General features: G+C 40.1%; 1 protein-coding gene across 1 annotated transcript in view; it reads right to left on the bottom strand.

The window, feature by feature from the left end:
* The window catches only part of GOLGB1 (golgin B1), a 41,164-nt gene that overhangs the window by 5,988 nt on the left and 19,714 nt on the right, over positions 1-15,462 (bottom strand). Inside the window, exons 7-11 of the mRNA XM_018564408.1 lie at positions 12,449-13,982; positions 9,542-9,603; positions 2,196-7,267; positions 282-2,070; positions 23-166 (exon numbers count right to left, since the gene is read on the bottom strand). Coding sequence (XP_018419910.1) covers positions 23-166; positions 282-2,070; positions 2,196-7,267; positions 9,542-9,603; positions 12,449-13,982 — 8,601 coding nt within the window. The remainder of the gene's footprint in view (positions 1-22; positions 167-281; positions 2,071-2,195; positions 7,268-9,541; positions 9,604-12,448; positions 13,983-15,462) is intronic.

Here is a 15,462-nt window from a genome sequence, read left to right as displayed (position 1 = left end):
GTCCCAGTGCTTCACCACTGACCTTAACATTGAGCTGTTCTATCCTCAGCTCTTTTTGGTGTACTTGAGCAATAGTATCACCGAGTTCAGTGCGTAGATTCTGCATTTCTGCCTGTGTGCTCTGAAGGTTTTCCAGTAGTGAACTATTGGGATGATCACTGGAGTTCTAAAAAGGACACATTGATATTTGTGATTATAGAACACACAATTTACATATTTTACATCTAAACATGAGGACAATTTTATTACTTGACAACAAAGACAAAAAAATGTTATAATACCTTGCTGTCTCTTTGGTATGAACTCTGCAAAGTCCTCTCTATCTCCCTAGGTGGGGTCTTCAAGCTGCTTTGCAATCTATCACGATCCTCTTGCAGGCTTCCCATGGCTTTGGACAAATTGCGAAGCTGCATCTGTGAAGCCTGAAAGTCAGCGGTCACCCTACGAAGTTCCTCCTCTCGCACCTGTGAGTTGGACACAAGCTCTTTCAGCTGAATTTGTATGCGTTGTTGTTCCTCTTTGCTTTCGGATAACATGACATTAAGGTTATCTCTTTCTGTTTGTACCAAGCCAAGATCTTCATTAAAGGCAAGTACTTCTTTCAGTTGGTTCTGCAAGTTTTTAATTTCTTCCTGAGCAATATCATGACTGTCCTGCAAAGATCTCATGGATCCTCCAAATGCTTGTATCTGAGCTTTAAGAGAGGAGTTTTCTTCATTCGCATTTAGCAGCCTCTGCTCTGCCTCCAAGAGATCTCTTGCTAGTTCTGCTACTCTTTCTTCTGCTGTCTCTGTCTCATTACGCAATATGCCAGTATCATGCTGTATGCTCTGGAGCTTCTTATTCAACTCATCTTCTGCATGCTGCATCCGCTTTTCAGCATCTGCTTGTATGCGCAGTGCTTCTTCTTTTATGCTTTCCAATTCCTTCTGTCCTTGTAGAAGCTCATCTTTCAGCATTTGTGCTTCTTGTTCCACCTGTTTAAGCTTATTTCTTAGTGTCTCATTCTCAGTTTGTAGCTCTGAGATACAATGCGTCAGACTATCAACCTGTTCTAGACTTCTCTGTTTTTCTTTCTTGGTTTCATCTAACTCCTGCTGTAGAGCATCTATCTGTCCCTTTTCATGATTTAGTAGCAGCTCCTGGGTATTCTGTTCAATGCGCAACTTTTCAATCTCCAGTAATTTTTCCCCCAGCAACTGCTTGAGTTGTGAATCCTTGAGCGAGATCACCTCATTTAAGTCTTTCCGGTAGCGAGTCAGCTGAGCATTTAACTTTGCATTCTGTGCATTTAAGTCATCAGAGCGGCTTCGGAGGAATCTTAATTCCTCACGGAGCTTGTTGCTTTCTGCTGCTGCCTCCTGAATTAGACCATCTTTTGCAAGAATTGCATCAAGATGCCGTTGCTCCAATTGCTGATAGTCATTCAATACACGTTCTCGCTCTTCCTGCAAAGAGCACATAGATTTGGTAAAAGCCTGCAACTGTGCCTTACTTTGGTTAGCCTCTTCCTGGTTGGCTTTTAGTCGGGTTTTTAGTTCTTCTAAGTTGCTTTGCATGCGTTTTCTATCATTTTCAGCTTCTTCTAGCCTCTCTTCTAGAGCTCTGCACTGAATTGCATGCATTTCATTTAGTTCCCCCACAGCTGCACTAACAGCTTCATCATGGGCACTTAGCAACCGCATAACATCTTGCTCTTTCTGTTCCAGCTCTTTATGCAGCTGTTCCGTTAAAGATTTGGAGGCCTGCAAGTCACTTTGGGTCTGTTCATTGTGCAACTTCAAGTCCTGAACTTCTGCCTCTAACGTTTGTATTGTATCCAGTAGATTCTCCTTTTCATTCTTAAGCTGTGTCACTTCTATGTTCAGACTCTCTAGTTGGCTCAGCCTATCCTTTGCTTCCTGGCTGCGCAGGTTCAGCTCCTCCTGGCAGGCACAGTGCATCTTCTGTTCTTCTTGCAGACAGGAAGAAAGAATTGCCTTTTCCTCCAGTAGAGAATCTCTTGCTTTAGCAAGGCTCTCTGTCTCAATCTGCCCAGCTGTAACAAGTTCTTCATTCTCCAACTGTACCCTTAAATAAAGAAAGACAAAATGAGGCCTAAATGTGAGACGTGAATGAAATAGACAGGGTTATTTATAGATACAAACAAAAGAAAGTCCAGTTAACTGTCAACAACCACTTTTGTTAGCTCTTACCTGCTTACATGAGCCTTAAGTTCATCAACTTGAGAAGTGACTTGCAGAAGTTCATTTTTAAGATCCATGCATATTTTCTCTTTAACACGTATCTCATCATCCTTTTTCTGTAATTCATCATTGAATTTCCCATTCCACTTTTTGGACTCTTCTATAACACGATCTCTGTCATCTTGCAAAGAACACATGCTACGAGTGAAAGCTGCAAGCTTTGCTATGTTTTGATTCAGATTTCCTTGTATATCCCTCATTTGTTGGCTCTTCTCTTCCAAATGGTCCTGTAGATTTTTAAGGGATCCTTCAAGCTGTACTTTGTCGTGCTGAAGCAAACTTATCTTAGCCTGCAAGTTCACTATTTCTTTTAGATTTTTCGCTCTCTCCTCTTCAAGTTTATTTTTCGTATCTTCTTCCTTCCTTGTTAAAATAAGTGTGACGTCCTCTCTAACTATTTGTATTTCCTTCTTGATTTTTACATTTTCAGCCAAAACTCTAGCAGCTTCACTCTGAGTGTCATCAAGTAAGACATGAAGAGATGTTAGATCAGCCTGGGCCTTCTTTGTGTCTGCCACAGCTTTTGCTACTCTATCACTGGAGGCAACTTTTTCTTTCTCACACTCGCCATGTACAAATTCCAGGGCCTTAAATGTTCTTTCTAACTGGCTTATTGTTTCTTGATATTGTATGCAGTCTTTTTGTAGGTGTCTTACTTCTTGCTGCTTTTCCTTGAGCAATTCCTGTAGCTCCTTTGACTGGGTCTTCCTGCCTTTTTCACCTTCATGTACCGATTTTAACTTTTCCACATATTCTTTGTGAACCCCAGACAAGGCTTCAGCTTTCTGTCTCTCCATCTGTCTTCTTTCCTCTTCTAGTTGGAGTTGAAGGTCTTCCAACTTTTGCTGCAAACTTTCATTTTTAAACTGTAGGTCCAAAGCATCTTGCTGGAAGTTTCCAATGCTTCCATTGAGCTCAGCCATTTGGTTCATCAACCTCTCTTCCAATTCATCTTTATCAATTTCCAAGGCTTGCTTCTGATTATTTGCTTCATCTAGGTCATGAACAGCTGTTTGATATTTATTTTTCAGGTCTGCAAGGTCTTTTTCTATATTAGTTATGACATCTTGTGAACTGCTTAACAGAGCGTCCAATCCTAGTTTCTCTTCCTGAAAAGCATTTATAATTTTGTTCATTTTCTCAGTTTCATTTTCTTTTGCCTTCATATCATTTTCTAACTTTTCAATAACTTCTTCAAGCTGTGAAATCTTCTCAGTTTTTTGTTTTTCATCATTCTCTGTAAGCAGTTCTAAAGTAGCCACTCTTTCACCAACAACTAGCTTATCACTGTGTTCAGGTACTGAATGTGTTAGTTCAATAGCTTCAGATTTGTGGAGAACTTCCTTTTCTAGTATCTCAGTGCTACGTTCTTCTAGAACTTTTTGCAAGTCTAATTCAACGCTGTGCAGTTGGAGCTTTAATGCGTCAGATTCTCTTGTCAAATTTTCCTTTTCAGACTTGACCTGTTCCAGTTCTAATATTAGGACATTGTTTTCTGTTTGGACTCTCGTTAGTTCTCCTTTAACCATTGCATCATCTTCCTGTAAATGACCAGATTTCTGCACCTCTGTTGACTGATGCAATTCTCCTCTCAATCTATCATTTTCTTCTTCAAGTTCAAGGATTTTTTGCTGCTTTGATTTAGCAAACTTCCTCATTTTTTCCTTCATATTTTCTATCTCCATTTGCGACTCTTCCAGCTCGTTCTCTACTTCTTTTTTTTTACCCTCAATACTTTTCATTTTAGTAAACAATTCTTGCTTCTCTTGTTTCACCATTTCCACTGCACGTTTCATTCTGTCAGTTTCATCACTGACATTCTCATATGACTGCAGCAACGTCTCATACTCTTTTTGAAGGTCAGACATCTTGTCTTGCCATTCAGATTTCTTTGAGTCATGTGACATTTTTAAAGATCCCAAGTCTTTATTCAAGTCTTCTTTGTCTTGTGTAATTCCTACCAAAGCTAACTTTAGGCTTTCACATGACGCTTCAAGGTTTTGGTTTTCCAATAAACATTTATCTATTTCCATTATTAGTTTATCTCGTTCTTCTTTCTGGGCAGATAAGGCATTCAGTAAAGTTTCTTTTTCAAGGTTCAGTTCACTTGTTAAACCTTCTGCAACTTGTAGTCTATTAGCTGAATCTTGCTTTTGAGCTCTCATAGTCTCCAGCTCCAACTTCAAAGCCTTACTTTCTTTAAGTGCATCTTTTCTGGAGATCAATGCAGCCTGAAGCTTTCGCTGAAGTTGCTGTTTGCCTTTTTCTCCCTCGACATCATCATTATCTTGTTTCTGTTGTACTTCTTGAACCTTTACTTCAAGTTTTTTGCAGCGTTCCTCATAATCTTTGGTTTGAAACTCCATCTGAGATTTTAGAGACAAAATTATGCAATCTTTTTCTGAAATAAGCTCATTGGCATTCTTAACATCTATATTTCTTTCTTCTAGCTCTTGGTGAAGTTGTCTAACTTCTTCTCCTTTATAAATCATTTCATCTTTCATGCTCTTTATTGTGAATTCTTGAAGATGAGACATTTCTTGTTTGTTTTTTTCTATCTCTGCTTTCAAAACAGAAGCTTGTGTTTCTAGACCCTGGCACTTGTCTTTTTCTTGTTGTAGCTGTGTAGTCAAATACTCTATAGTATCACGTAGATGTGAAACCTCCACCAAGCGTTCATCAAGGTTTTCTTCCAACTGCAAGGCTTTTAACTGCAATTCATTTTTCTGAGACTGAAGGAGATCCAGCTGTATTTTGCAACTGTCCAGTGACATATCTGTAGAAGGAGATTTGTGAACCAAGGTGTCTTCAATCTTTTCTGGTAAAAAGTCTACCCATTCCTCTCTCCAGTTAGATTTGTCAGAACTATCCTGTGAGGCATTCACAGGTATTAAGCACTCTGCTCTATGAGAAGAGTCATTGCTCTGCTTTTCTACTGAATAAGGAATTTCTGTTTGCATTGCTCGTTCCTCAAGTATTCTGTCAGTATCTGGAACTGATTTTTGGTCCTTCTGTAACTTTTCAAGCTTTTCTTGCAAGAGATTAAACTCTTCTTTTTGTTGCTTTAGCTGTTCACGATGGTGGCGATCTTTCTCTTGTGCCTTTTTAATAGTGTCCCTGCGAGAGTTCAGAGCCTCTTGGACTTTTTTGTGCAGGTTCTCCTTGTCTTGCTCAAGTTGCATTATTCTATTTTCCAACTGCAATACCATATTGGCATTCTCTTCTGTATTTAATGGACTGGATGGACTATCTGACTTTTCAGATGCAATTCCTTCTATTGGTTCAATGGCTAAAGATTCAACATGTCTGGATTTATCTTTTAATTCATCAGTCAAAATCTGAAGCTGTTCATTAGCTGCACTTTTTTCATTTAGCTCTCTCCTTACGTGTTCTAGTTCAGATCCAAGACTAACTTGTTGTCTTTTAAGAAACTCACCAGTTATGTCTTTGGATACCACTTCCTGTTCAGATTTTAGGTTACTGTTTTGTATAGCTAATATCACTTCAGGATCCAAACCTTTATCAGTTGAATGTTTCACCAAAGCTTCTTCCAATTTTGATACTTTCTTAGTCAATTCCTTTCTGCTTACTAGCGCTGCCTGCAACTTTCTTTTGAGCTGCTCAACCTCCTTCTTCCGATTTTCTACTTGAATTTGCAATTCCTCTTTTTCTTTTAATCCCGCTTCACCATCATCTTCAGGAAGTCTGTTTATATAATATTTCAGCTGATGTTCTAAATCACGTTTTTCTTCTTGTAAGCAACTAATGTCATTCAAGCTACTCTGGTGTTTTTCAGTCAAGAGCTGCAGTTCCTTTTCATAGGTATGTTTATGGTTTTCAACTTGGATCTGCAATTCCTCAAGTTCCTTCTGTTTAAACAAGAATCCACTCCTCTGGTCTTCCATTTGCACGTGCAACATTTCACTCTCCTCTTGAACGGTCTTGAAGATTTCTTGGCTGTGCATGTACCTAGAGGATACATCTTCCAGCTGAGTTTTTACCTCACCAAGTTCTGTCTGAGTGGATTTCAATATCTCCTGAAGATCAGACTTCTCCTGAGTAATCATTTCTTTTTGAAGATTTAGCTCTGCATTGTCTATTCTTAGGTTCTCCAGGGATTCTTCCTCTTTTCCACTTTGTTGGACAACGGTCTTTAACTGTTCTTTAAGGGCTTTTATCTCCTTAACCAAGGAAAACTTTTCTTCGTTTAGAAGAACCACCTTATCAGAAAAGCTATGGCTCACTTCTGAAACCTGCTGTTCCTTTTCTGCGAATGAATGTTGTAGGATTTCCATCTCGGCAGTCTTTTGAGAAAGTTGGTCTTGAAGAGCAACTATGTCACGTTCATTAGCTGCAAGTGCCTCAGACAATCTTTCTTCTTTACTTTGGCTAAGATTTAGCAGTTCCTTTAGCCTCTCAGCGTTTTTCTTGTTCTCTTCCAACTGGTTTTCCTGCAACTTGGAAATAGTATTCTGCTCTGAAAGCAGCAGATTCATATCATCAAGGTCTTTCTGTACTGCAGTAATCTTTATATCTTTGGACTTTGACTCATTTTCTAAACTGTTTACTTGTTCTGCCAGTATATTTTGACTTTCGTAGTCAGGCAAATGCTTATTTTGTAACTCCGAGGATTCTAACCTTTCCACGTGCCTCTGCTCTTGTACCAGATCTTGAAGCTTTAAAGTTAAAGCATTCTTCTCCGAAGTCACAACCTCCAAGTGGAATTTTAGCTCTTTCACCTGCTCTTTTAGTGACTGGATGTCAGAATCGCTGCATTCCTCCAAATTTCTGACTTCCTCTAAATTCTCTGTTAATTGCGTTACTAAGGTAGTACGACTAGAAAAAGACTCTTGTTCCACGTTCAGTTGTCCTTTTAACCTATTTATTTCTTCTTGAGTGTCCACTAAGTCCAACATTAGTATGGACAGCTGCTTTTCCTTTAGGTCTTCCACTGCAACATCAACAACTAGCTCCTGGGATACAGAATGTGACTGAACTTCCACGATGGACGAGTGCAGCATCTAAAATAGGCAAAGGTGCAATTGTTATTGGAGAGCGAACAATAACTCTTTCGAGCAACTCACTGTTTGCATTATAATATCAAGTGCCAAATATATCAAATATAAAGCATAAAATATCAATGTATAATATAATATAAGGTAAAGACCACAAGATAGGTCTGTTTTGTACATTTTAATTATTAAATGGATCAGATTTTCCCCCTGGGTGTTGTTTTAAAATGATGAATTTCCAACTAGTCAAGAAGATTGTTCTACCTGATTATAAATATGTTTCTGCATTACTCTAAATTAGTGGTGGTCATTTTTCCTGCTATAGGGGGCCTCAAGTGGAGGCCATGAAATCACCAATTGATCAGACATAATATAGTGATTATAAAGCAACAGAAAGTAATCAGACTACAGACATGCAACAGGAGATGGTCAGAGAGTGCAGACCTGCTGCAGGAGATGTTAAGATGCTATAGGAGTTGTTGAAGACTGCAGACATGCTTTAGAACAGGGGTGCCCACAAGGTCGACCGCGATCTACCAGTCGATCGCGTAGCGATCACAGGTAGATTGCCATGTCCTCTCCTCCCGCTGCTCTACCCTTTCTCAATGAGCTCGTCATTTGAAAAGTAAATCTCCAGACGAAAAATAGTGGGCGCCCCTGCTTTAGAAGATAGTAATAGTCTGGAGACACATTACATGAGACTGCTAGAGATCAATGCTATTACAGCCCTGTTACAAGTTTACGCTTCCACATTTTTGCTGCTTACAAGTGAATTGTGCCACATTTGATATTTCTCTCAGCAAGATCCATTGGACAGCACTGAAATGCAAGTTAGTGGAAAAAAAAAACAACACCTTTTAACTACTAGAACTCAGTCTAAAGAATGTTGTTTTTTTTCCTTCACTGTTCTGAGCTATTCTCAGTAAGAAAGTAGGTAAGGATTACTGTAGGCAGGGTCCTCATCTGCCTCGTAAAAAGTGCCCCAGGCTGCAGGCTAGGCACCAAGGCTCTGGACCTCAAAGTCTACATAAGAATGCACTTGTGTAACACTTCTTTTGATTGTTTTAATCAGCATCTTTTTTGCTCCAACAAATTGGGCACCAGCTCCGAACTGTAGTGTATAGAACAAGAAAAGCAAGTTATGCCTCCTGCTACACTGTACATACAAAGCAAAAATCGAACTCCCAAATATTTATTGCCAAATGCACCGCAGCATCCATTTAAAAAACATCCACTTTTACATACTTTCATAATACTTTGAAATCACACGTATGATAACTATTAATAATCTGTTTAACACTGAGTAATGTACAGCAAAAATGTAAACAATAAGTTCAGAAATAAATGTAAATATTTATTGTTCAATGGATAAAATTAGTATATTGTTTGAAAGAAAAATCTAAATATTGAAGGGGATATTGGCAGTGGTCCCATGCTTCTTCACTGGGACCTCAACTGGCCCAGCCGGTCTTTATGACTAGGGGAAAATCCACATTTAACATGCTAGTATTTGACAGTTGAATATGATTGTATATATATGATTTTTAGACTTGGAATCTCCAAGAAGCGGGTGGAGGAAACAGACAGCGATCGGCGCTGCCGAAGCGGCGGAAGTTCCCCCCCCTGGATTTCCACTCGCCCCCACGCAATTTTCACTCGCCAATTGCGAGGGGGCGAGTGGAAATTTTGAGCCCTGTATTAGAGGGTATATATAAATAAGGTAACATCATCTTCCGTATTTATAATGGCACTATAATGTTGGGATGCACAGGGTATAAATGAGCACAATCAGACAGGCAGTAGCCATAACATGTGTTCTTTTAGAAATTTTGCACAAACACTTAGCATTCCCCTTAAACATGTTGGGATGGTATTAGGGAACACGTATTTATCATAGTTCATCCAAGGAGTGGAGGAACTTTTAAAGCTTACAATAGTAAATAGATTTATTGGACATACAGACTAGACAGCTAAATAGAAAAGAGATGACAGCTGGATAAGCAATAGACTCAAGATATTAATGAAAACATTTTCAAAGATTTTGGCTTACATGAAAGGCAAGTTTTAAGCCAATATAGAGATAGATGTGTGGATGGATAAGTGCATCATCCGTTAAAGTGATTATTAATCTCTACATCTAACATGAAAAAATATAGAGGCAAATAGCGTTTCTGGATGTAACGGATAGGCAACTGTATGCAGGCTCTCACAATTCAAACATAACTAGACAGACATAGGTAATGAGAAAATGGTACAGTAATACAAGTGTTTTACATTTTGTACCTGCTCCGATTGGAAATGTACTAATTCCACATGATCTTCCAGAGGTAACAGCATGTGAGTATCTAGAAACAATAAATATTTTTTCAGTTATGACATAAGGAACATTTCACTATTTATAAATATACTTGGTGTCTTGAATCGCAATAAAACAGAAAAGAAAGCATAGTTCGAGATGGATGGACTAAACCCTAAAAAAGAATTGTACAGCATGAGCTCCTTATGCAAGGATCTTTTTAAGTTCTAAGACACAGCCATGGTGATCTTGCCTTAGAATCACAATAGTATAGTATACATATCTACTTTCACACCAAGACAAAACATCTACTGTTTAGGTTTGGGACTGTCTGCAGCCAGCATTTACACTGTTCCCCAGAACCGCCATGAAAACATATGGACGTCACAGGATTTGCACCCCCAATTTGTCTACATGCCATTAGAGGACAGCGAGCTGTCATGGCATGAAAACAAATGGGTGGAGTGAGTTGCCCATAAAAGGACTTGTCAAAAACGGACTTTTGTTTTTTGTTCAATTAAAGTATTTTTTTTACAGTGTGCTGTTTTTATTTACTTTTTACTTAACTGAAGTTCACTTTGGTGAATGAGTAGGGATAACAACTACCTAATACTCATTCGCAAGGGGGAGGTTTGCGGCATCCGAGTACCCAGATGCAGATGAGCCCCCCTGCCTACAGACCCCCACAACCACCGGGCCAGGGTTGTGGGGAAGAGGCCCTTGTACTCATCAGCATTGGGACAAGGTGCTTTTTCAGGGGGTCCCCCCTGGAAAAGCACCCTCCCAATGTGGCCTGGTATGGTGCAGGGAGAGGTGATCCCCCATTTCCTGCCCTGCCAGTCCTTGGATTAAGGGTCTGCTATGGGATTTCAGGGGGGACCCCACATTTTTTTTCTTTTTTTGGCGTTGGGGTTTGGTATGATTTTGTAGGTTAACCCTATGTATCTTTTTTTTTACATCTAGGGTCCCCCTAACATTCCTACCAGACCTAAAGGGTCCGGTATGATTTGGAACGGGGACCTCACGCCGGGTTTTTTAAAATTCTTTTTACACTGACATTTTCCATTCTGTTCGCTATACCTCAGACTGCAGTGAATAGCCGAAGAGACTTTAGCTCACTTCACTTCGGTTATTCATTCGGTTGCCTTCGGCAGCTTAGTGAATAACCCCCACAGTGTTGTTCACATTGCTGCTAATTCATGCTGATCAATCTTCACGTGCATGGTTATAGTTCACCATATAGTTCTGTGTGTGTATATTAAAAGCTTTTAAAATGGAGAGCACTGTGGCCTTGTTTTGTGTATTTGCCTTATGAGGTGCTAAGATGATGGAGTTTTAAATTCAATTTGGATCATGTGATGATACATTCCTTTAAGTACTGAAGCGTTTGTATAATAGGTCCAGCACAGAGGGTGAGTTTGAGTCCAACAATGGTAAGAGTGATCACTGAAGGGTGAATTTTGGATCACTGCTGCACTTTGTTTGCTAAAGGAACTATCCGCACTTTGAAAGATTTTTTTTGCACTATGAAAAGAAACTTTATTTGCACAATTGTGTAAAGCTCTTTTCATAAACTTTAGACTATAGCACTTTATGAAAAGTTTATTTGCACTTTAAAAGATTTGACTAATTTATATATGGTATGTATAATTTATTCACCATTCGTGCTATAAGTGTATACGTTTAATTGCACAGTGTTGGTTTATACCACATATATTTATTATTACTTCTTTTGTTAGGTATGATAGCACTACTGTTCTTATATTTTTAAAGTTTTAATTATGTTACAATAATAATTCAAAATCTGAACTTACTTTAACCTGCATGGCGGTATTCCCGAGTGTAGCTCGGGGTTACTTTTCCATACCATAAGCGGTAACCCCGAGCTTCACTCGGGAAAGCCACATAACATTTACTTACCTTGTCCCTCGAGCCGCGCTGTGTTCTGCGGCCGATGTCGGCTTCCGGGTTCCGTCGCTTGCGAGCGTACGCATCACAGGGGGGGCGGAACCGGCGGGATATTTTAAAAAAAAACTAAAAAAAACGACAGACGAAAAAAATTCGAAAAACAATAGACCGAAAAATTACATGAAAAAAAATTTTAAAATCATACCGCCAGGGAGGTTAAATAAAATACGTTGAGGGGAATTTATCAAAACTGGAGCAGACAAAATCTGGAGCAGTTGTGCACAGCAACCAATCAGCCTCTCCCTTTCACATCATAACTGAACAAACTGAAGAGAGACGCTGATTGGTTGCTGTGCACAACTGCTCCAGATTTTGTCTGCTCCAGTTTTGATAAATTCCCCCGTCTTTAAAGACACTCTATGGGCAAAAAAAATGGCAATGTTAACTACAATAAGGAACCATGTATTAAAATGTTTCTTTGAAAAAGGTTTCAGAACAAAAACCAAAAGTTCAATATGTAATAGCACAGGGGCTACATATTAAATTTATTTTTTCAATTAAGAGCAAAGTGACTGAGTTCTGGCCAGTCCACCCACTGACCTATTTATATCCACCTACGCAGCACTCCACTACCATTGCTTCCTTTGTTGCAGCAGTCGCAAAATAATCCAGCACTTATAGGTATTGAAGTGCATGTGACCTCCTCCAACGATGCAGTGTTCGAGCCTGAACAGCCAAATCGTCAGGCAGGAAAACTGTCACATTAAGGAGAGGGTGACATCATGAACCCTGTGCGAGCTCCAACACCATCCAAATTGGAGATTACATGTATTTTAAGGCGTTTGTGACAGAGGTGTGCCGAGTATGAGTGAGCTGGAAGGGGTGGGCTTTAAAGAGATGCTGAATCTCTGAATCTCTCAGATGCTGGCAAAAAGGCAGAATCTCTAATGTTTTAGTGTTATGTAGTGGTATACTAAGAGTCTTACCCAAACATTCTTCCTTGAACTGTGTTTTGAAACTTGCATCTGACAGTTGAGGTAATTCTTCAGCAGTATGTACATCATTCTGTTCATCTGTTTCGGACACTTTTTTTACATTTTGGGCTTCATCCTCATCAGTATAATTTTGTCCACCTGTTTCAGACCCTTCTTTTAGAGTTACGGCTTCATTTGCATCAGTATCCTTTTGTCCACCTGTTTCAGACCCTTCTTTTACATTTACGGCTTCTTCTGCATCAGTATCCTTTTGTCCACCCGTTTCAGACCCTTCTTTTACACTTACGGCTCCATCAGCATCATTCTGTCCATCTGTTTCAGACCCTTCTTTTACTTTCAAGGCTTCATCTCCATCAGTATCATTCTGTCCATCTGTTTTAAATGCCTCTTTTAGATTTACTGCTTCATCTCTTTCAGCATAGTTTTGTCTATGTGTTTCAAACGTTTCTTTTACATATACTGCTACATCTCCATCATTCTGTCCATCTGTTTCTTTCACATTTACTGCTCTGTCTTCATCAATAATTGCCTTCTGTTGGGTAAATTCATTTCTGTGAATATCGGTGTCTGTTCCACTAACCTGTTGTGGAGGTTCCTTCACCGTTTCAAGCTTTTGTTTGTCTATTTCTTGCTGCATTGTGCCCACCAAAATTTCAGCTTCTCTTAACTTTTGGAATTCCTGCTTCATTAAATCTAACTTGAGTAATGTTTCTTGCCCCTTCTCTAGTTCATCCTTTACTTGATCAAAATCAGCCAGTGATTCCTTCACTCTCTCAAGCTCTTCCTTCAGTCTCGACAGCTCTTCCTGACTTTCTTTGCCATTTTTCAGTTCACTTCTTACATTTTCTAACTGAACACTAAGATCATCTGTTTCATTGGTGGATAAGTCTGCATCTTGCTGACCACCTTTTTCCTTCTCCATTAGCAGGTCATTAATACTTTTTAACCTTTCCAACTCCATGCTTAATTCTTCTTGAGATTCTTTCCTGTCATCCAGTTCTGCTCTTAATTGTTGAACCTCCTCATCGACTTCTTTACTCCTTCCCAGCTCCGATCTTAACTTTGACAACTCCTCCTCTTGAGCCCCTTTCTCTTTTTCCAATTCTGACCTCAGCTGCTCCAGCTCCTGCTGAGCTCTTTTCTCTTTATCTAGTTCTGCCCTCAAGGTTTCTAGTTCCTCCTGAACACCTCTCTCCAGCTGAGCTCTGAACTGTTGAATATCATCCTGTACTTTTATATCCAACTCTTGCCTTGCTTCTTCCATTCGTTTCCTAGCTTCTTTTTCCATTTCCAACTCTTTTTTGATCTGCTCTTGTTCTTCTTGTGCCTGCATTCCTCTTTTTACTTCTGCTCTGAGAGACTGTAATTGGCTGTTGATACTCCTTTCTTTATCCAGCTCTTCCTGTAACATTTGGTATGCATTATCCTTGTCCTGAAGCATTTCTTTGTACATCATGGTTTGTTGTGCACTCTCTTTTTGAGATAGCAATTCTCGCTCCATCTCCCGATATTGCTCAGATAGAACCTTGAAAAAAATGCAGAAAAGTAAAATCATTATGATAACTATTTAAAACCCATTATTGGGCTATGGACATTCAAGTATTTACATATACTTCACAAGCAGGAAGTAAGCCCTATTGACTTCAGTAGTTGCGAGCACGGTGGCACAGTTCACCCTTAAAATGCTCACAGCAGAAGCAGTGCTTCAACAAAGGACCTTTCTGCTCCTTGCTCTCCCTTCTCAGCGCATGTGCTGCTTGTCTTAGAGAATAGAAGTCTGACAATTTACTCCTGGGAGGAGGGAGCAGGGTGAGCTGGGCTAGCGGAGACAAATTTGAAGATGAATTGCTCCACAGTACATGCAGTTATAGAGGTCTTAGTTTAAAGCTTGTTAACCAATTGTTCGCTACATGCAAATGCTTGTCATTATAAACATATACTGTGTTTCGGAGGAGGCAAATGTATAATGAAACCCGAGTTACAGTGGACCTGGACTTAAAAAGTGAAGATTTGCTAAGCAATATGGAACATCTAGAAGCAGTAATTGTGCCTAAGCAGCAGCCTGAAAAATGTACCTTTTGTCTTGAATTTCTGTTAAAAAACAGCAGTGTTTGTGAGTGTGCTGAGGTACTGCTGGGTCAAAAAAAAAAAAAGTTATAGTTATACTCCCACCCCCCTAATCCTCAGAGCTGGCTGGCTCTCAGACTGGTCCCAGGAGTGTCTCCCTCCTCCACTGCAGTGGTTTAAGGATCCTTGAGTCATCACGTTTTATACATTTATAGGATGTGAGGATGCAGAGGAACATACTATTGCTGCAGCGGAAGAGGAGACAGGATGGAGGGAGAGCTGCCAGCTCCGAGGATCGGGAGAGTATAAAAATGAGCAAAAACGAGCAGTTAACTCTTGCAGTGTGGGGGTAGCTCACTGCAAGGGTTAATAAAATGTCTGCCCGGAGTACTTCTTTAACATACAGTTCTGCAAGTCTCCGGCTCTTGGCTGCGAGACTGCCCCACAGAAGTCTATGGGGCTGAAATGTGCAGGAGTGGCCAGCAGAGGATGCATTGTGGCGCTGGATGTAAACAATACGCGAACCGCACCCGTTGGATCTCGGCAAACATGGATCTGCAGAGGGGAAGAATGGGATCATTTAGGTCAGGTGGGGGGGCAAAAAATAAATAAATAATAGGTGTACTTTGTTATACAGATGCACCGATGCCGATACTAGTATCAGTGCCGATACTGAATATTTGAGCAAGTACTCGTACTGGCCCAAATGCTCCAATACTTTCCCTGATACTGGAACTTCCGATCAGAGGAAGATTTCCTCTGACTGGCAGTTCTGTAGGGGAACATGGAGCTAGCTTCCCGTGCGATCAGGAAGCCGGCTCGATGCTTATTGGCTGGGAAGCAGGTTTCCTGGCCAATCACAATCAAGCCGGCCAAACAGGAAGCTGGGCAGTGGGTCATTACTCGCCACCCGGCTTCCTGATTGGCTGGGAAGCCGG

This window comes from Nanorana parkeri, unplaced genomic scaffold, assembly GCF_000935625.1.
Source record: "Nanorana parkeri isolate BGI_ZX_2015 unplaced genomic scaffold, ASM93562v1 scaffold749, whole genome shotgun sequence".
Taxonomy (NCBI): Eukaryota; Metazoa; Chordata; class Amphibia; order Anura; family Dicroglossidae; genus Nanorana; species Nanorana parkeri.
This window is presented reverse-complemented; position numbering and strand designations above follow the sequence as displayed.